At 38.5% G+C, this 22,953-nt stretch overlaps 1 protein-coding gene across 1 annotated transcript in view; it reads left to right on the forward strand.

Moving 5' to 3' along the window:
* Positions 1–3,793: 3,793 nt before the first annotated feature.
* Positions 3,794–22,953, forward strand: part of ME1 (malic enzyme 1) — a 231,401-nt gene continuing 212,241 nt past the window's right edge. The window contains exon 1 of the mRNA XM_032152323.2: positions 3,794–4,008. Within this exon, the coding sequence (XP_032008214.1) occupies positions 3,931–4,008 (78 nt within the window). The 5' untranslated portion in view covers positions 3,794–3,930. The remainder of the gene's footprint in view (positions 4,009–22,953) is intronic.

Raw genomic sequence — 22,953 nt, forward strand, 5'->3', positions numbered from 1 at the left:
GCAGCTGGCCAGGTGCTGTGGCTCATGCCTGTAATCCCAGCACTTTGGGAGGCTGAGGCGGGCAGATCACTTGAGGTCAGAAATTTGAGATCAGACTTGCCAACATGGTGAAACCCTGTCTCTACTAAAAATACAAAAATTAGCCAGATGTGTGGTGCACTCCTGTAATCCCAGCTACTAGGGAGGCTGAGGCAGGGAAATCATTTGAACCCGGGAGGCGGAGGTTGCAGTCAGCCAAAATTACGCCACTACACTCCGGCCTGGGCAACAGTGTGAGACTCTGTTGGGGGGAAAATAATGGCAGCAACGTTGAGAGTATGTGCAAAATTTCTCCAGCAGTTTGCTATCTTGAAGTACAATAGTTATGTGGACATCTGAATTTCAGAAGGTTTATTTAAAATGCAGTTTTACTAATTTAGAATTTTATTCCATATGCCATGTTATCAACCGGGATGTTGTGAACTTTTAACAAAATGGTTTGAGGAATGAAACAACTAGGTTGACTATCCGAGAAGAAGGAAAAGAATCAGTGCTTTGTAAAGAAAATCGGTATGTTGCATGCATTTACAGTTATAAATAGCTATATATGTGAAACTAATAAGGTAGTATAACTTGAGTTACTCTGCGATTCATGTTACAACACCTGTATGAACATTACAATAACACATGTATGTATATTTGACCTTTATTTACTTAAAACATTTAATTAAGGGCCCAAATGCATTGGATTAGACTTGTGCTCTCTAATTCGATGGTCACTGGCATGTTACTAAGCATTTGAAATGTGGCCAGTGCAAATGAGATACTCAATTTAAATTGTATTTGATTTTAATTTAAATATAAAACAGATACTCAATTTAGTCATTGGAAAACTTTAAGGTATATTTGTAACAAGTTAGGTATGAGAGTATACTATTGCAAATGTAAGTTTTATAAAATTGAAATACAGATCAAATTTCTAACAAAAATTTGGTGTCTAAATTGAGATGTGTTATAATATAAAATGCACACTAGATTTTGAAGACATAGTAGTAGTGTGCTTTTTGTGTGAAGAAATACAGAATCATTTAGTTATTATTACAAATCCTCACCTAGATATGTATTTTTTCTATTAATCTTTTTTTATCTCATGAAAGTAAAATATTTGAATTGCTGTATGTGCCATGAGTTATTTCCTGAATTTTCTATACTTGCAATCTCAACTGACATTAGATCAGAGTATCTGTTACAATCATATTTTATGTTGTAAAAGCTCTTTGTGTGCTAAACTATAACTTGGGAAAGAAAAATCTGATTTTGACTGATGGCATTCTCACCTGTGTATAACAGAAAACTATAGGTTTTAGTCCCTTAATTCATGAATGATACCCATTCTTAACATTACCAATTGCGTTCAGAGTGACAGTGCAACCACAGTTTGTTACAAGGCAAATTAAAGCAGTTTTTTTCTCTGCATCTGTTTTCCTACGTTTTTGGAAATAAAACCCAACCTTATGAGATTATTATAAAAAAAAGACTGAAAATTTTGATATTCTAGCTAACATTTATGTAGAAAAATAGGTTCTTTCTAGTATTCTTGGAACTACATATTAATGTACTAAACAGCTTCTTCAGCTAGGCCTTATCCTGTTTCATTCAGGATGACTGCGGCTATTTTAATAATTAAAGTAAACATGTAGATGAAAGATGTGAACTTTACCTACTACTGGCAGGATATCCTAATCCCCTTGTAATGTTGCCTTTGAGGGAGAGGCCATATATTCTTTGTGGGTTACTCCCTGTACTTATAACACCTTTCCTATCTGTAGATATTAAATCTCAGAAACAGGAACAGATAGGTAGTATATCTAAATTCATGTAATAAGTACTTTATTATAATAATGGTCTGTTGTACTAACATTTTTGTTTCTTCTTAAGCAGCTTGAATTGGCTCCCATGACTGCTGTTAAACTGTTTTCTCTCACATAAAACACCCTAATTGTAATGTGTCTCAGTTAATTCAGGAGAATGAGTTTTGTAAAGTACACCTTTTTCTTAGATGTTGTAGGATTAAGTATTTATGGAGTATAGAATTAACAATGAAAGGTGTCATTTAACTTCAAGGAATTTTTTCAAAAAGAACTTTGTGATGCCTAGAAAATATTCTCTATAAAAACAACTAATTCTAGATAATTCAGGCGAGGTCAAAGAAGCTTCTAAATGTAAGTACGGACAAAATACAATTACTGTAAGAAATCTTTCTGATAAGGCAAAGTAACATAACTAGAAATGAAAACACTGTGATTGGATGTGTGTCTAGTATATGGAGATATAAAATCAGCAAATAATCTCAAACACTATCCTTTGTAACATCAGTATGCAGACACAAATGGGACAGAAACTAGCAATCCTATGTAACTGAAAAGGAAACTGGGGCACAGAAGGCTTTAGTGTCTGTTGCTATTAATTTATTTTTATCAGACAGGCACTCCTTTTGGCTATGATCTGACTATTCCTCCAGTCCATGAACCTGCAAGCATAAATATCAATAAAACAATATAAAAATGGCTCAGAGCGGTGGCTCACACCTATAATCCCAGCACTTTGGGAGGCCGAGGCGGGCGGATCACCTGAGGTTGGGAGTTCGAGACCAGCCTGGCCAGCATGGACAAACCCCGTTTCTACTAAAAATACAAAAACTAGCCCAGAGTGGTGGCGCATGCCTGTAATCCCAGCTACTCGGGAGGCTGAGGCAGGAGGATCGCTTGATCCCGGGAGGCGGAGGTTGCCCTGAGCCCAGATTGTGCCACTGCACCCCAGCCTGGGCAACAAAAGCGAAACTCTGTCTCAAAAAAACAAATAAATAAAAAATAAAAAAATAAAATAAAAAATCAGCTTTGGAAGTTAATTTAGTTTAACTCTCTGCTTTTACCAAAGAAGAAACTGAAGGCCTGAAAGACTGCTTACTCATCATTATTCAGAGAGAGCAGTGGTTCTTGAACATCAGGTTTCTAGAACTCCCAGAGAAATAATATATAAGATAAATAGGACTGTTCATTGGGCCTTTGCACCCTAACACCTTGACTCTTATCTTATAGGCATTCAAATAATATTCCGGAGGAAAATCTGTAGAAACTGACAGGCGTGGCGCCTGAGCTCTCCTCTCTGGGCTTCCTCCCAGTTCCCCGGGCCTCGGCATTCCGGGTCAAGGTTAGTTCCCTCCGGCCTCAGGGCCCCGGGCATGGCCGGCATCCTGGACGGCACGGCGAGGGCTGTGGATCTGTAGAAAGAGCTTCCAAGACGCTAACAAGAAGGGAGAGACGAGTCTGCTTCTCTCTCCTCAGCCTGTCGAGGTCTTCTGTCAACAGTCCTGGGGACCCCTCACGAGTCCTTCCGTCCTATAATCCCCCTCAGTGTCTGAGCAACCGCCGGCTCCGCCTGAACCTCTCAGGTTCGCACCTTCTGGCATCTTCTCGCACTTTCTCCAGCCTTCCCGGGCAGGGGGATCCTGGCCTGACGCTCCCCGCTCCCTGCCCCCGCCATGGGTCAGCCCACATGGAGAGAGGCGACCACAGCGGTGATCATAAGCCCATGGTGGGCAGAGGCCCTGTGGAGCCAAGGGCTCCGGCCGCCGCCCCCGCTCCGCCACCAGCAGCGCTGCCAGGACTCGCTCTTCCTCCTCCTCCTCACACGCCGGCTCGGATGATCTCCCGCCATGACTCAGCGCTTCTCGCAGGCTGCCCTGCTGGGGACACCGGCTTCGCTCGGGCCCCTCCCGACGCGTCCACCCCCTCTCGCCACCCACGCCCGCCCCCAGCCGCTGGGCCTTTCCCAGTGCGGCCGCCGCCGCCACGGCTGCAGTCAGCACCATCACCCCAGCAGCATCCGCCGCCTGCACCGCGCGTGCGGCCCGCCCTGGCCTGACCCCGCCGCCGGAACCCGGCGCCAGCCATGGAGCCCGAAGCCCCTCGTCGCTGCCACACCCATCAGCGCGGCTACCTGCTGACACGGAACCCTCACCTCAACAAGGTAAACCCGCAGGCCCACCTGGCCGCCCATCGGCCCCTCTCTATCAGGGTCAGGGCCCTCTTGCGGGTCCCGGCACCGTGGCCTCGTCCCTCCGCCGCTCCCCTGGGAAGGTTCCTGGTGAGCGGCCGCGGCCTGGGGGGCCTTGGTGTGGGCAGAAGGAAGAAGGACGCCTAATCGGGTCCGTATCCACTAGAGTGATGGCAGGGCGGTGCTGGTGCCTCTGCACCTCGGCATCCCATGTTAGGGATAGAGGTAAAGGTAAAGGTTAGTGATAGAGGAAAAGGTGATACTTTTCGGCAGCTCTTCTCCAAAAACAATAGCCCAGACAATGAAAGTAGTATCAGACAAAGTGTGTGAATGGAGTGTTTTTTGTGAAGGTAGCAGGCAGGCTGCCAGGTCAGACTCCATGTGCCACCCACTTACTGGTGCACACACAGCGTGGCAATTATTGGAGACTGATAACGCAAGAAGTGGCTCAACTGGTCCTGCCCAGGCAGAAATGTGTACTGAGTGCCTTCAGATCACGTTAGCAATCTGGAAATCCAAGTCCTCTCGGTTTCTGGAGTGACACGGTTAAGAGTCTGGGAATGCGTGGTGGGTGGCCTCTGTCTTGGACACTTTGCATGGCTTGGTAGAAGAGCTCTGTCCCAGACATGGGACTGTGGGTAAAGGCATTTCTTTTCTTTCTTCTTTTTTTTTGGTTTGTTTTGTTTTTAATTTGGCTTTCTGGAAGTTAAAAAAATTTGTTTAGAGCTGCTCTTTTATTAAAGGGGAATTCAGTGTACACCCTGTTCAGAGACTCCTTTTCGGATCCTGGTAACACTTCATTTTCCTTCACTGGTGATGCAATATAAGCACTCGGGATCTCTCTCAAATAAAAAATACCTGCGAATTTATCATTTTGCTTCCACACTTATTTTACAGCCAGGTTTGTCTCTGGATTGTTCCTTTTGTGCGTGCGTGTGTGTGCGTGCGCTTTGGACATTTCCTATTTATTCAGGAGTTTGAAAATGCCATCAGTCAGCACAGAGGTCTGGTTAGTTATTTTGGTTGTCTCTTTTGTGGACTGCTTTTCGCATTAAGAACAGAAGCTCAGCTTTTTCCTTGTCGTGTTCCTGATGATTTGTTGATCATATTAATGACTTAAAGACATGATTTATTTAGTAAGTTATAGTCAGTGTGAGTTCTTACTTGTTTTTTTTTGGGGAGGGTGACAGGCACCTTTTACAAATCTATGATTATGGGCTATCTGTGGCCATGTAGCATTATTAAATTGTAAATAATTCCAACTTCTTTTTTTAAAATAAACTTAATTGCTAGTTTGATTGTTTTTTCTTTTATTATTCTGCAGGTTTGCCACCTATTTTCAGTAGAACAAAAGTAAAATTTGATGTGACAAAACTATTTGTGACTTGTGTGTGTCACCTGCCTACTGTAATTTATGACCAAGTTGTGGGTTGACACTTAAGAAGGACCAAATGAGTTGTAAAACCTGTTTGATTTTCCTCAAGTCGGGGGCAAGAGTGTCTATTAAGAGTGTGTAGATGGCATGAGCAATCCCTGAGCAAGAGTAATCATTGCCTTTACTATGCTTACATCAAGAATTTATTATTATTATTATTATTTTTTGAGATGGAATCTCGCTCTGTCGCCCAGGTTGGAGTGCAGTGGCGTGATCTCCGCTCACTGCAAGCTCCGCCTCCTGGGTTCACGTCATTCTCCTACCTCAGCCTCCCAAGTAGCTGAGACTACAGGCACCTGCCACCACGCCCGGCAAATTTTTTTGTATTTTTAGTGCAAACGGGGTTTCACCATTGTTAGTCAGGATTGTCTCGATCTCCTGGCTTTGTGATCCACCCGCCTCAGCCTCCCAAAGTGCTGGGATTACAGGCATGAGCCACCGCGCCCAGCTAAGAATTTATGATATAACAATCCTTTTGACTCCTGTTCACAAGGTTACTAGGAATTAATCCTTAAATAATAGTATCACAAAGATCTTCTATCAAAGATAAGATGTAACATTAATATGTTAAAAACACATTTTCAAATTTGTAATACTTGAACTTTTTATCTGCATTATGTTAAATTGGATTCACAATCCGGTGTACGAACTTTGAGGCAATCAATGGAATAATCTTTTACTCAGTTCTAGGATGGTTATCTGGTACCTTATGGGAGTAACAGAATTTCCGATGTAAAATTGAAACTACAGCTATGGGACTTTCTTCATCTGTCATACACTCAAGACCTCTAGGCCTTTAATTTTGCTAGTAGCTCAGGAATGTTTTGGTTTATTTTTATTCTTGTTATTTTGTAATAACCTTGGCTCCAAAGAGACAATAGCAGATTTTACTTCCCTCAACAACCCAGCCTGTCACATGTCTTCTTCAACCACACTAACAAAGAACTTCATCATCTTACCTTTGGGTAGCTGCAACAACAGTTTTGCTGGTTTTATTTCCATTGATATAGTTCATTCTACATATATGTATGAAAGAGACACCTTCATTAATTAACATTTTCTTCACTTCACTCTTCTATTATCCAAGCATTTATAGTATGTTATTATTTCCTATTATGTTTAATGTAAAATCAGTCTGTCAATTGGGTTTACAGTCTTCTCCAAATTTATCTTATTAGTTCCCCGATGTAGACTTCCACTTAAAATATATTTGGTGAATCTCTTAATTCTTTCCTTTTTTGTGTGTAATTTCTACTATGAAAATGTCTTAGTTGATTTAATAATGATCTCTCTAGGGAAGCATTTCTTAGTTATGTTAGTCTCATTATTTAACACCTCTGTTTTTATGTATTCAGTTGTACGATATAATTTTGTATTTACTAACTTGTATTTTTCTTTTCCTTTTTTTTTTTTTTTTTTTTTTGAGACAGAGCCTTGTTCTGTTGCCCAGGCTGGAGTGCAGTGGTGTGATCTAGGTTCACTGCAAACTCTACCTCCTGGGTTCAAGTGACCTTGTGCCTCAGCCTCCTGAGTAGCTGAGATTAGAGGCATGCGCCACCATGCCCAGCTAATTTCTATATTTTAGTAGAGACAGGGTTTGGCCGTGTTGGCCAGGCTGGTCTCAAAACCCTGACCTCAAGTGATCTGCCCGCCTCGGCCTCCCAAAAGTGTTGGGATTACAGGCGTGAGCCACTGCATCCGGCCATAAGTTGTATTTTTTTTTCTTATTTCTTTGATTGTCATAGGGCAGGAGTCACAATATTTAGTACAGTATTTTGCTCAGTAGACATTAAATAAATGTTTACTTAATGAATGAGCCATGTCTTTATTTTTGTCTTTAAACAGAACTCAGCTTTTAAAGTGATAGTTTGGGCATTGTCCTCTTTAAAGTAATTTTGTGAAAATAAATTCACATTGAAGTCTAAAGTTTAGTTCACTTCCTATGCCATTATATTGTATGCTGAAATGTAGTCAGAAAAGTTGGAATTTGGTTTAAGCTTGATAATCTCATGAAATTTTAATTACTTGCTGGATAACCTAAGGGAGGTGCTTCATCTTGGTAAAATCGAAGTTAACTGTAGATATGGTATGAATTCAAAAATTTTCAAAAAACTTAAGAGAATTAGGATCTTCATTTGTTATGATTCATGTATGAGTCTAAGCCTTACTATTTGTTTGTACTAAAATATGCATCATTCAAGGTAGGATTTCATCAAAACAATTGGGGAAGTAAATCTGCCTCATGTTTAGGAGATTTAATATTTTTCTGTGCACAGCCCTATTTTTGAGATGCTTATCTTTGCCAGTTTTATATAAATGTGTCTAATTTAATGTTTAATGTTTTTTATTTTCAGGGATACGGTCTAATATAGATGAGTTGTGTTTTAAATTTTTTCTCAATAATTTTCATGTGACTAATAATATTTCATAAATTGCCCTTCAAAATTAAAATTCTACACACAATAAAATAATCATGCCTATTTTTTATTCTCAATTAGTTTATTTCCCTTTGCAATGGTAGAAAACACTAATTGATAGTTCTGTCATAATTGTGCTTACACAGTTTCTATATCTTAAGATTAAATAATAACATACCCATAAGTAAATCTCCAAAAGACACCTCTTCCATATTTTAGGCAGTTTGGTTCAGCATAAGTCATGTTTAAGAGTTATGTTCCAGTAGAAGATAGTGTTTTATAGAAGTTATTTTGGGTCATCATTACTAACTTTTACATCTAAAAAATCAGCTTTTGTAGCTGTCTGTTTCCTGGCATGACAAGACCTAGTTGGGTGTGTTATAAGAAAGAGAGAGAAATAAGATTCACGGCAATAAAGGAAAAGTACCCTAAACCTCTTTTTCTTCAATGTAAACTAGACCTGAATGAATTATTCAGAAAATTCCATCCAACCACATTCTCTAGAGTTGCCTCCGCAACATGAGAAACTGATTTATTATTTAAGATAGAATCCCACTTACGTGAAAGTCATATACAGCCAGGTACCTCTGTGTATGTTTGTTACCTTGCTGCAGTTGAAACAACAGTAGTAGTATAGAATATTACAATAACAAAATGTGTGCTGTAACAAGAAAGATGAGTTTGATATGATGACTCTTGAGACAGGTGATATGGAGTATAAGAAATATTGAAGAAAGGAATGGATTTGAGATTTTTCATTTTTCAGCTCTGATTTCCCTCTAACTTTTGGACAGGTAGGGGAGAATGTGATGTAAAGGAATGGACATTTTAAAACTTTGTGCCTAGAAGAAATGAGCCCAAGTCCCAAGCCTCCCAATTAGCTGTGTGATGTAGCATCTGGGAAGGTCCTCCTTGCTACATCATCCCATGGCGGAAGGCAAGATGGTAGAGGGTGAGAAAGAGCAAGAGAGGGCTGTACTTGCTTTTATAAGGAACCCACTCTTGCTTGCAGTAACGAACCCACTCCTGCATTAACAGTACTAGTCACCTCCTAAAAATCCCACCTCTTAACACAGTTGCATTGGGGATTAAACAACACATGAACTTTGGGGGACACATTGAAACCATAGTAGGAAGTCAAATAATGTAATAATGAATAATGTTCTCTAAAAACATGAGAATATAACTACTAGGGCTTTTGTACTAATATACAGACCGTGGATTTAAAAACACTGGTATTATTTTTCCAATAATCAAGTAATGGTTGAGTAAGAACATCAGCAAAAGTACTTGCGTGTTTGATATGGTTTGTCTGTGTTCCTACCCAAATCTCATCTTGAATGGTAGTTCCCATAATCCCCATGTGTTGCGGGAGGGACCCAGTGGAAGGTAATTGAATGATGGGGGTGGTTACCCCCGTGCTGCTGTTCTCCTGGTAGTGAGTGAGTTCTCACGACATCTAATGGTTTTGTAAGGAGCTTTCCCCCCTTTTGCTCATTCTTTTTCCTGCCGCCATGTGAAGAAGGATGTGTTTGTTTCCCCTTCTGTCATGATTGTATGTTTCCTGAGGCCTCCCCAGCCATGCTGAACTGTGAGTCAATTAAGCCTCTTCCTTTATAAATTACCCAGTGTTGGATATGTCTTTATTAGTAGCATGAGAACAGACTAATACAGTATTCATACCAATGTTAGTAATTATGTTATGAGGCCAGGTGTGATGGCTCACACCTGTAATGCCAGATGTGAGCCACCTGGGAGGCCGAGGTGGTAAGGTCACTTGAGCCCAGGAGTTCAAAACCAGTCTGGGAAACATGGCAAAATCCCATCTTTACAAAAAAGAAAAAAAATACAAAAAGCTAGGCATGGTGATGTGCACCTGTAGTCTCAGCTACTTGAGTGGCTGAGGTGGGAGGCCACAGTGAGCCATGATCATACCCACTGTACTCCAGCCTGGATGACAGAGTGAGACCTTGTCTCAGAAAAACAAAACAAAGCAAAACAAAACAAAAGAATAAAACCTTAGAGATCCAGAGGCTGAAGGAGTTCTAAGACTTCCATTATACTATTAGGCATTGGCCCTTTAAGCTTAGAATATATTTAAATACATTTAAATTGTCTATTCAGAGTCTTAAGATGGCCATCTAGTAAGTCCAGGAGAGAAGCCATAGAATAAAATCAACCCTCCAGACACCTTGATTTTGGACTTCTATCCTTCAGAACTTTGATAAAATAAATTTATGTTTAAGCCACCCAGTGTGTGGTGCTTTGTTGTGGCAGCCCTAGCAAATTAATAATATACTTCTGTAATTGAAGCAAAATTTCATAATACAGCACTTTCCCTTGCTTTGTTTAGTTGACATTTTCTGGACTTTGACAGGAACATGTAGGTGAGAAGCAGTAATGATCTAATCAGTCAGGTTTACTTGTAGCCATTGCCAATTTTTGACAATCTTTGTCTTTTGATTTGTGTGTTTAGGCCATTTACATTTAATGTAATTGTTGATACACAGAGAGATAAACAGATTTCTATCATATCATAGGTGTCCCCTTATTTTTCATTCCTCTGTTTCTCCTTTCCAACCTAATTTTTAATTACTTAAATATTTTTATTATTCCATTTTGATTTATTCCATGAGTTTTTGACAATATTTCTTTGTATAGCTTGTTTTTAGTACTTGGTCTGATGATTATGATACACACACTGAACTTTTCACAGTCAACTTAAAGTTAAAATTTCACCACTTCAGTTGAAATATAGAAATCTTACTATTATATAGATTTCATTACCTTCCTCTATTTATGTTGTAGTTATATGTATTATATCCTCTTATATCTCTATATATGTATTACATAAATATTTTTAAAATAGTAATTTAATGTAATGTTTATACCTTTTTTTTTTTTTTTTTTTTGAGACAGGGTCTTGCTCTGTTATCCAGGCTGGAGTGCAATGGCGTGATCACAGCTCACTGCAGCATCGACCTCCCAGGCTCAGTCCATCCTCTTGAGTAGCTGGAACTCTAGGTGCACACCATCATGCCTGGCTAATTTTTGTATTTTTTTGTAGAGATGGCATTTTGCCATGTTCCCCAGGCTTGTCTGAAACTCCTGGGCTCAAGAAATCCTCCCACTGTGGCCTTCCAAAGTGCTGGTATTATAGGTGTGGCCTGTAACTTTTATTTATTTTTATTTTATTTATTTTTCATTTTTTTTTTTTTTGAGACAGAATCTTGCTTTGTCATCCAGGCAGGAGGGCAGTGGTAACATGGCTCACTGCAGCCTTGACCTCAAGGCTCAAGCAATCCTCCCACCTTAGCTTCCTGAGCATCTGGGACTACAGGCATGTGCCACTACTCCTGGCTAATTTTTGTATTTTTTGTAGAAACACGATTTCATCATATTACCCCATCTAGTGTCAAACTCCTGAGCTCAAGGTATCTGCCCACCTCAGCCTGCCAAAGTGCTGGGATTACAGACTTGAGCCACTGTGCCTGTCCCTAACTTTTGTTTTTAACTGTCACACATATTTTAAAGAGTTTAAGAGGGAAAGGATAATCTATTATAGTTATCCAGGTAGTTACTATTTCTGTTGCTCTCTTTGATTCCCCATGTTCCATGTTCGTTTTGGGGTATCATTTCTCTTCCATTTAAAGAATGTCCTCTAACATTTTTTTTTTTAGAGCAGGTTTGCTGGAAACCAATTGTCTTAGTTTTTCTTCCTCTGAGAATGTCTATTTTATCTTCATTTGTGAAGGATATTTTCAATAGTTATAGAATAATGAGTTGACAGTTCTTTCCCTTTAAGACCTAAAAAAAGCCATTTCTCTTCCTCCTGCCCTTTCTTTTTCCTGATGAGAAATCTGCAGTCATTCAAGTTGATATATGTTTGTAATACATCAGTTTTCTCTGGATGTTTTAACGGTATTTTATTTTTTGCTTTCAGAATCTTAAATACAATGTTTCTGGGTATGGACGTTTTGGGGTTTATCTTTTTGGGGTTTTCTGAGCTTCCTGATTCTGTAAGTATATGTCTTTTACTAAATTTGATATGTTTTCAGCCATTATTTCTCCAAATTTTTTTTCTTTCTCCTCTCTTTCTGGGACTCTGATGAAACAAATGTTAGGCCTTTTGATATTGTCCTGAGGCTCTGAGCCTCAGGTGACTATATGATAGTATCAAAAGGCCTACTTTTTTAAGGACTTGTTTTCTCTTTATTTTTCAGACTGGTTTGTTTCTAATGATTCAGCTTTAAGTTCACTGACGCTTTCTACTCTCATCTCAATTCTGTTCTTCAGCCCATCCGATGAATATTTTATTACAATTATTGTATTTTTAAGTTCTAAAATTTCCATTTGGATATAGCTTTTATTTCTTGTCCAGTACTGTCTTTACATTTATTTAGAAAGACTTTGCTGTTATGTTCTTAGGCATGGTTATAATAACTGATTTTATGTCTTTGTACATTGTACAGAAATTTCAAGGTCTGACACCTCAGGATTGGTGTTTGCTTATTTGTCTTTTATTTTCCAAGTTAACGTTTTCCTGTTTCTTTCTATGTTGAGGAATTTTTTAACCTATTCTGGACATTTGCATATTATGAGATTCTAGCTGTCAGTTGTATCTTAAGGGGAATACTGTTCTTATCTTTAGTGGTCACTCAACCTGGTTAGGTCATTTTGCAAGTTGGACCCACCTGTGGCCTGCGGTTCCGATATCAATTTGGTTTTCATAGTCTACTCAGTAGTACTATTTGGATTTGTCCATTATGTGTACCACCCAGTGGATAGTGTGGGATCTGTGCAGTAGTCTACACTATAATTTACTTCTCAAAGCCTTTGGTATGCTGTTTAAGGTCAGATCTATGCATGTTTAGCTCAAAGGTGAGTGTAGACGTTAATATACAACTTTATGGGATTGCTCTCATGAGTTCCCTTCTTTCTGTGATCTCTCTGATATTTTTTGGTTCCATGAGGACCCCCTTTCCAGTCCTCATGGTCAGAAAACTGGGCTTTTGTTTTCCTGCCCTGCTGTGTACTTCCTCCAAATGTATTTGCATCTGAGGGCATGCGATTGGAAGACAGGGAGAGAAAGTTGCAACAGGCATTTGACCTAAGATCTTGAGACCAGGTCTATATCCTCTGGTAAAAAGAATTATTCCCTTACCTTAGAATTTTAGGCATCTGTCGTGGTTATTGCTTCTGCCATCCCTATGGGATTACCTGGGAGTTGGGACTAGAGAGGATGGAAAAGAATATTGGATGTTCTTCCTTCTCTGACCTTTAAGCACCTCCTTTCTGATTCTTGGACCAGAAAGATAAGGCTTGTCTTGGCAGTCTTTGTACACAATCAGTTGCACTTCCAGCTTTTCTGGAAAAAAAAGCCAGGCCATATTGGAGGAAAAAATGCCAGGAAACTTAATCTAGTTTTGTCGTACTTTAGATTCTAATCTTCCTCCTTAGTTCTTCTGCTATCATTTATTTTTCAGTCTTCAAATAGCTGCTCAATGCATTTTATACAAGGATTATCGCTGGATTTAGTGGGAGAGACAAGGTATACTATAGCTACCATTTTGCACAGAACCAGACCCTCAGGTTATTATTTTTAAGGTATGAATGTGTGAAACTCAGTCTAACTTGATTTTAAGTTCAGAGAAGAAAAATACCAGGGAATTGGTTCCCAAATGTATACTCAAAATTTTTTCCTATTTTATTGGGTACATACTTGTTATATCAATCAATATTAATAATAAAGATTATTGTGTGGAAATGGTTCATGTAAGACAAAAACTTGATACATAATTTATAAAATGTCTGTGCTCTAAGGATTTAGAAAGAACTTTTGCCTTTTTGATATCTACATACTTCATTTCTGCCCCTCTTTCTGCTGTGAAGGAGAACAGCAAGTTCAACGTTCAAAATTTCTTTGGGGTTCCCTCTCTTGGCTTTGGGGCCCCCCTCCCTGTCTCCATACAGGGAAGCTTCTTTCTCTCTTCCCCCTTCTTTCGTGCCTATTAAACTCTCCACTACTTAAAACCAAAAAAACAAAAAACAAAAACAAAAGCAACAACAACAACAAAAAACCCAACAACAACAACAAAACAAAATTTCGTTGTGGATGTGGGAAGGAGTGTTATACTGTTTTGCATCATAGATTTATCTTTCAACATAGTTGCTCTTAGGGCCTGGAATGTAGTAGGTATTCTGTAATAATTTGTTGAATGGATGAATCAGGGATTATTCTTGAAGTAACACTGTTTTACCTTGCAGATATTGCTATAACCTCTCAGCAGTTCACATCCTACCTTGCGGGATAAATGCACAATAACCCCTTTAATATGCGGTTGAATGTGTGTTGGAGAATCTCTTTTCCGTAATGGGTATATGGATGACCACTATATTGTTTAGGATTAGGTTTTGCTACATATAACAAAAAAGCAAAATAAAAGTGAGTTAACTAAGATACAGCTTAATTAAGATAAACTTTTCTGTGGGTCCACAAAGTCATCAGGAACGTAGGCTTCTCTTTTGCTGCTCTGTTATCTTCAGGATCACTTCACAGTCCTAATTGAGTATGTAGGTCTAAAGATACCACCTACAGGCTGGGCGCAGTGGCTTATGCCTGTAATCGAAGCACTTTGGGAGGCTGAGGCGGGCGGATCACTTGAGGTCAGGAGTTCGAGGCCAGCCTGGCCAACATGGTGAAATTCCATCTCTACTAAAAATATAAAAATTAGCTGGGCATGGTGGTGGGCGCCTGTAGCCCCAGCTACTTGGGAGGCTGAGACAGGAGAATCACTTGAACCCAGGAGGTGAAGGTTGCAGTGAACCAAGATCGCACCACTGCACTCCAGCCTCGGTGACAGTGCAAGGCTCCGTCTCAAAAGAAAAAAAAAAAGATACCACCTACACATTCCAAGGTGGCTGCTAGAAGAAATGAGAGAATTGCAAGAAGGCCTGCTTTTCAGTGAAGTCCCCTCTTTTAAGGTAGCCTTCCCCACATTTCACATGATACTTCCACTTAGGTCTCATCGTTCAGAACTCTGTCATATGGCCACATATAACTACAGGGGAGTCAGGAAATGTCTTTTATTTAATGCATTGCCACCCCAAATAATATTAGGATTCTGTTCCTGGGAAGGAAGAGGGAAATAGATGTTGTGGTAGGCAATTAGCAGTCTCTACCGTAGCCAGAGCTGCCAGAGGCAAAAGGATTGAGATTTAATACATGTAAATATTAAATATGAATGTAATATTCTTGAAAATTGGGGTGAATGGTTCTTAATATTTTAAAAATAGTCTTATAGATTTATTTTATAAAAATAAGAAGTTATAATAATATGAAAAGTATGTCTGCCACTTCTGTGTCTGGGCTAGCTGGTTCCCCTTCCTAAAGGCAACCACTGTTGCCAGTGACCAGTGTTTTCATTATATACTAGAGATATTGTATGAAGTATTTCTTAAAGTTAATTTTCATAAGTTAAAATGTTATTGATACAGGGCATGAATCAGATATGCCCTTAGTGTGGTAGATAGGAGATAATGTTATAAAGAAAAATGTTTCAGGTGGGAGTATGTATGTGAATTTTATAGAGACACCGAAAATGAAGAATCATGATATCAGGTTGAACCATCTATGATTTGCCTGGTAGTCTGAAACTAGTTCTGAAGCATTGTTCTACCCACCACCTTTTGCTTTTTTTTAAATCTGAGCCAGCCTTAGTATGTGGATTCCTTAATATGGTGAGTGATAAACATGAGGGTTGGCTATTGCTAAACTCACAACATTTTTACGAAATGGAATAACTAGTCAGGAAAGGTGCTGGGGCTTCCCGTTACTCTTAGGATAATCTCTGAAACTTCTTACCTGGTTAACTAGGACTTGCCCACTCAGGTTCATACCTGTCTTTCTAGTGCTCAGCTTTTATCATTTCTCACAGTCGGTGCAGTTTCCTTCCCTATGCTTTCCCTGAGAAGCCAAGCTTTTCTGCATTAGGCGTTATGTCCATGTTGTTTCTTCTCTACCTACCTCCAACTTTTCACCTGGTCAGCTGCTACTCTTTCTAGTCATCCTTCACATTGCATTTTGACATTACTCCTCAGTGAACTATTTCTTTTTTTAACTGTCTAAATTAAGTTTTTCCTTTTCCCTGTACTTATCACAATTGTTATAGTTATTTGTGTAGTTTTTCATATAATATCCTATAAAGCTCTTTATATTGTAAGCCTAATGAGACTGTGGACCATACCTGACGAGCCACTGTTTCACTGGGGTAGTTCCTGTATGCATTGTAAGCATTCACTCAACCATATCTGTGAGTATGATGATTAATTTTATCTGTCAACTTGCTTAAGCCACAGGGTACACAGACACTTGTTCAAACATTACTCTTGTAACTCTTGTAGTCAGTGAGAGTGTTTCTGGATAAAATGAACATTTGAATTGAGTAAAGCAGATTGCCCTCCCTAATGTGGGTGGGCCTCATCCAATCAGTTAAAGGACCAAAAAGCTGAGTAAGAGGGAACTTCTCCTGCCTGACTGTCCTGAAGCTGGGACATCAATTTTTTCCTGCCCTTGGACTCAAACTAAAATGTGGGCTCTTCCTGGGTCTTGAACCTCCTGGCTTTCAGACTGGATCTACACCATTACCATTGGCTCTCTTGGGTCTCTAGCTTGCTGGCAGCAGGTCTTTGGACTTGTCAGCCTCCATAATCATGTGAGCCAATTATAATATTTCTCTCATAATAAATCTCTTCATATATATAAATGTTCAGTTTCTTAGGAAAACTGACCAATACAGCGAGCTTCACAACCCTCCATAAAGTAACTGTAAAAGCAGAGAGAAAACATTTCTGCAACTCTCCACAGTGGATCTGAAGCAAGAAAGCCATCTTGTGGTGTTTCTGGGAATATCATGTCTGAGGTATATATCCCTTAAGAAACTGAAGCATAGTCCTCTGCAACAGTTCTTAACATATTTTGTGCCAAAGGCGCAAAAGTTGGAAAGTTGATGAAGTCTGTGGACTCCTTAAAGCAATGATTTTAAATAAACAGTATACATAGTATTAAGATGTAGTCCTCTTTATTGAAGACTTATATAGCAAGATAATATATTTAAATATGGGCAATTTAAAGTAAAGTTTTATTTTTTAAAGAGATCAATATCAAGGTTGTCTGCAAGACTAGCCTGTGTGCCTGTTCATGTTACTAAAAAAAGTTGGGCCTGGCATGGTGGCTCATGCCTGTAATCTCAGTACTTTGGGAGGCCGAGGCGGGTGGATCACAAGATCAAGAGATCGAGACCATCCTGGCCAACATGGTGAAACCCCGTCTCTACTAAAAATACAAAAATTAGCTGGGCATGGTGGCATGCACCTGTAGTCCCACCTGCTTGGGAGGCTGAGGCAGGAGAATGGCTTGAACCTGGGTGGCGGAGGTTGCAGTGATCCAAGATCATGCCACTTCACTCCAGCCTGGGCGACAAAGTGAGACTCCATCTCAAAAAATAAAAAATAAAAAAATGTTGGTTAGGCATAGTGGCTCCTGCCTGTAATCCCAGCACTTTGGGAGGCCAAGGGAGGAAGATTGCTTGAGGACAAAGGACAGGAATTTGAGATCAATCAGGGCAACATAGTGAGACCCTGTCTCAAAAAAAAATTTTTTTTCCAGATGTGGTAGTGTATGCGTATAGTTCCAGCTACTCAAGAAGCTAAGGCAAGAGGATTGCTTAAGTCCAGGAATTCGAGGCTGCAGTGAGCTATGATTATACTACCGCACTCTATCCTGGGCAGCAGACTGTCTTTAAACAAAGCAAAACAAAACAAAAAACCTTATTGCAGATCTAAAGCTACAGTAATTTCAAAGTAATGAAGAACATGAATGTTATTTCCAGATACATGCCATAGATGTAACATGACATAAAAATAACTGTTATTTCTATTATGACAAAGACACAGAAACCACTTTTTTTTTTTTTTTTTTTTAAATTTTTTGAGGCAAGTCTCACTCTGTCACCCAGCCTGGAGTGCAGTGGCATGATCTTGACTCACTGCAGCTTTGACTTCCTGGGCCAAAGACATCCTACCACCTCTGCCTCCCAAGTAGCTGGGACTACAGGTGCATGCCACCACGCCCAGCTAATTTTTGTCTACTTTTTTTTTGTAGAGATGGGGATCTCACTATGTTGCCCAGGATGGTCTCGAACTCTTGAGCTCAAGTGATCCTCCCACCTTGGCCTCCCAAACTGCTGGGATTAGAGGCATGAGTCATTGTGCCTGGCTAGGAACTACTATTATGTCTCTTATTTCATTTAAAATGGAAGGAAATACTAAATCTCATAGAGTTTGTGAAAAAGATGTCCAAGTTCAGGCCTGCTTAATTACTCATCCATGCCTTGAGAATCTGTGATTAGGTCTGTGGACCGTAAGTTAAAAGCCTCTGATAGGGGGCTAAATTGGTTCTTCACCAAAAGCACTGACCTTGGTCTCTGAAAACTGATGCTTAAACTCAGAGGCTTTCAGACAATACTGAAATGTGAAGAATAAAAGTCAATATTCACGTAGCATGTGCATGTTAGTGACTTTATTTTAAAACTTAGTAACATAAGCATTTATATAACACTTTATAATTTGCATAGGATGCAAAAACACCTGGTCTCATTTTTTTCTTCCCAACAACCCAATGAAACACACATAACATGTACTATGTGTTCAATAAATAGTTGATTAGCCTCATTTAGCAGATGCAATAATTGAGGCAAATCTCCATTTAACCCTTAACACCTTAAATATTTGCTCAAAATCAAGTGTTAAATAATACCTACTTGTGACTCAAACTTGAGGAGTGGTATGCCCTTTAGTCTTATGTTGCTATTCAGTCATATTTGTTGGTAAAGTGTGCATCTAAATTTCTAGTATATGGCTTATTACAATCTATTAAATACCAAAAATGTACTGAATAGCTGCCTACAACAAATCATTGTCTGTCCTAAAATGTCACTAGTACCAAGATTGAGAAACCTGGTCAAGATGAAAGTACTTTAAAAAATCCCCATAAACTCTGGCACTTATGCTGATATGTAGATATATATTTTGGTCAAACCAAGGTTGATCTTGAATGCCTGGTTTAAAGTCAATGAAAAAACTTGTTAATAGTGGATTAGTTTAATTAAATGATTTCCTAAGGTATATGTGGAAAGCTTAATTATTATTTGGGAGATTTTTAAATCATGAGCACTCTTTGTACTATTGCATAAATAAATCTTTGTTTGAAATTTGAATTCGATGATTTGGTTATTCAAAATAGAACTACACAGAACCGAACTACAGAGTACTGAAAATTTGTTTCACATTAATATATTTATACATCCATTTGTTTATTTAAAATTTATTAAGGCCCTGCTCCATCATGACATTGTACTAGGTGCTGTCATACAAATATGAATAGTGTAGTGCCTGTCTTCCAGACCTGGGTAAAACGGGAGGTAAGCAGAAACAATGAACTATGGGAAATTCTATGATAGAATTAAGGAGATCGTTATTCAGGAATAGGCAAGGGACACAGGAAGAAACAGACATTTGCAACTTCATGTGTAAATTAATTGGTAACTAAATGTGTTGGAATTGCTGTCTAATGTTCATGGTCTGTAGATTCTTCTATAAGCTTGAAGAGTTAAGAAATCAAGACAATAGAGGATTATTTTATAATTCTGATCTTTCTGGTTCACTATATGAGCGATCACTATACACACTATCATAGGCATAGAGGATTTTGTCACATATATGAGATTTTTAAAAATAGTATAAAGGTACATATGATAACTAGGAACTCTATTGGCAACCAGTGGTTTATTTGGATTATTCATACGCGTTTCAATTGAAGATCTTAAATTTCGATTTTTCATCATTTGTGTCCATTGCTAGTTTCAGTTATTTACTGATAAGTCTCAATCTGCTTATTTAACAGATACTTTTCTCTATTGGTTTAGTGATGGTGAAATTTGCCTTACAACTTCTTGTGATAAAATAGCGCTCCATCTTGCTGAAAAGCTTTTGAAATTTTTCAAATGATTTCAAGAGATATATTTGGGAAAATTTAGTGTTGATATTGTTGGCTAACAATTTTTCAGCCTTATAAAGAATCTATAATGATCAGTAATAAGATTTTTAAGTGAGAAATACTTAAACCTCTCATCCAATGTTTTAAAAACCCATTTGCTCTGTTAGGTAGAGGTGTTCTTTCCTTTTTTGAAAAAAAATTTAAGCAAACATGTCACTTAAGTCACAAAATTGTTACACTTGCTTATATCCTATATTCATACCTCAATGAAATAATTTGGGGGTACTGTAAAGTGATATTTTGCTGTAAATTTTAGGGTATCAAAGGCCAAGACTTAGCTAAATATATTTTAGATATAATGTTATAATCATTACCAGGTTAAAATTACTTTATATCAGATATGAGTAAAAATTAATTACTATGCAATGAAACCGAATGATCTTTTGTGTAAAGAAGCTGTGTTTAATATATTGTTGGTCTTAAATAATTGGTTTTCTGTCCTTTAAAGGAGACTAATAAAGAATTTGTTTGTATAGTTAAATGCATTCAAAGTAATTATTTTTATATGATTATTTTCTGATATAAACTTTACCTTGTAAATACATATGTCATCTGGCTGATTTTTTGGGGGGGAAAAATGAGGTTGTATACCACCATAAAAATAGTTGTTTTTAGTTTTTTTTTTTTAAGACAGGGTCTTGCTCTGTCACCCAGGCTGGAGTACAATGGTGCAATCTCGGCTCATTACAACCTCAACCTCCCAGGATCAAATATCTTCCCACCTCAGCCTCTCAAGTAGCTGGGACCGCAGGCATGCACCACCATGCCTGGCTAATTTATTTTCATTTTTTGTGGAAGTGGTATCTCCCTGTGTTGCCCAGGTCGGTCTTGCACTCCTGGGCTCAAGCCATCCTTGTGCTTTACCCTCCCAATGTGCCGGTTTACAGGTGAGAGGATCGTGCCCAGCCAATTCTAGAAATTGTTATCTATATTGTCAATTAGAATTTAAAAATAATCATTTCCAAAGAACAATTGTTGGCACTATAGAAGCCTTGGAGGAAGGAACCCTTCAGTAGAATGTATTCAGGGCAAATTAGTATCAATTCTGTTAATGTAGATGTAAAATATGCACATAAACTATGTTAATAAATTGAACATATGACACTTAAAACAAGCTCAATTTTATCTCTTTATTTCAGAATAATAAATAATAAAAATATAAAGGGTCCTCTTTCTGTACTCTTTATATATAAATAATTTCTCCCCCAAATTAGCATTAAAATTAATTCTAAGACTTTTTTGATATGAAGAAATAATTTTAAGATAGATCTACTATATTATTTGCAAAGTCACATTAATAAAATATATATAATTCATCTGAAATAAAAAATTAAGAAAAAATTTTCATAAAGGATTCAAAGATAATCATATTAGATAAAGAATATTTTAGGCTGGATGCGTGAGCCACTCTGCCTGGCCTAAAATATTCTTTGTTTAATTTGTTTTTGTTTTTTTTTTCATTATTATACTTTAGGTTTTAGGGTACATGTGCACAATGTGCAGGTTTGTTACATATGTATCCATGTGCCATGTTGGTTTGCTGCACCCATTAACTCGTCATTTAGCATTAGGTATATCTCCTAATGCTGTCCCTCCCCCCTCCCCCCACCCCACAACAGCCCCCGGTGTGTGATGTTCCCCTTCCTATGTCCATGAGTTCTCATTGTTCAATTCCCACCTATGATTGAGAACATGCGGTGTTTGGCTTTTTGTCCTTGCAATAGTTTACTGAGAATGATGTTTTCCAGTTTCATCCATGTCCCTACAAAGGACATGAACTCATCATTTTTTATGGCTGCATAGTATTCCATGGTGTATATGTGCCACGTTTTCTTAATCCAATCTATCGTTATTGGACATTTGGGTTGGTTCCAAGTCTTTGCTATTGTGAATAGTGCCGCAGTAAACATACGTGTGCATGTGTCTTTATAGCAGCATGATTTATAGTCCTTTGGGTATATACCCAGTAATGGGATGGCTGGGTCAAATGGTATTTCTAGTTCGAGATCCCTGAGGAATCACCACACTGACTTCCACAATGTTTGAACTAGTTTACAGTCCCTCCAACAGTGTAAAAGTGTTCCTATTTCTCCACATCCTCTCCAGCACCTGTTGTTTCCTGACTTTTTAATGATGGCCATTCTAACTGGTGTGAGATGGTATCTCATTGTGGTTTTGATTTGCATTTCTCTGATGGCCAGTGCTGATGAGCATTTTTTCATGTGTTTTCTGGCTGCATAAATGTCTTCTTTTGAGAAGTGTCTGTTCATGTCCTTTTGTTGATCTTTTCAAAAAACCAGCTCCTGGATTCATTAATTTTTTGAAGGGTTTTTTGTGTCTCTATTTCTTTCAGTTCTGCTCTGATTTTAGTTATTTCTAGCCTTCTGCTAGCTTTTGAATGTGTTTGCTCTTGCTTTTCTAGTTCTTTTAATTGTGATGTTAGGGTGTCAATTTTGGATCTTTCCTGCTTTCTCTTGTGGGCATTTAGTGCTATAAATTTCCCTCTACACACTGCTTTGAACGTGTCCCAGAGATTTTGGTATGTTGTGTCTTTGTTCTCGTTGGTTTCAAAGAACATCTTTATTTCTGCCTTCATTTCATTATGTACCCAATAGTCATTCAGGAGCAGGTTGTTCAGTTTCCATGTAGTTGAGCGGTTTTGAGTGAGTTTCTTAATCCTGAGTTCTAGTTTGATTGCACTGTGGTCTGAGAGACAGTTTGTTATAATTTCTGTTCTTTTACATTTGCTGAGGAGAGCTTTACTTCCAACTATGTGGTCAATTTTGGAATAGGTATGGTGTGGTGCTGAAAAAAATGTATATTCTGTTGATTTCGGGTGGAGAGTTCTGTAGATGTCTATTAGGTCCACTTTGTGCAGAGCTGAGTTCAATTCCTGGATATCCTTGTTAACTTTCTGTCTCGTTGATCTGTCTAATGTTGACAGTGGGGTG

This window comes from Hylobates moloch, unplaced genomic scaffold (assembly GCF_009828535.3).
Source record: "Hylobates moloch isolate HMO894 unplaced genomic scaffold, HMol_V3 SCAFFOLD_2, whole genome shotgun sequence".
Taxonomy (NCBI): Eukaryota; Metazoa; Chordata; class Mammalia; order Primates; family Hylobatidae; genus Hylobates; species Hylobates moloch.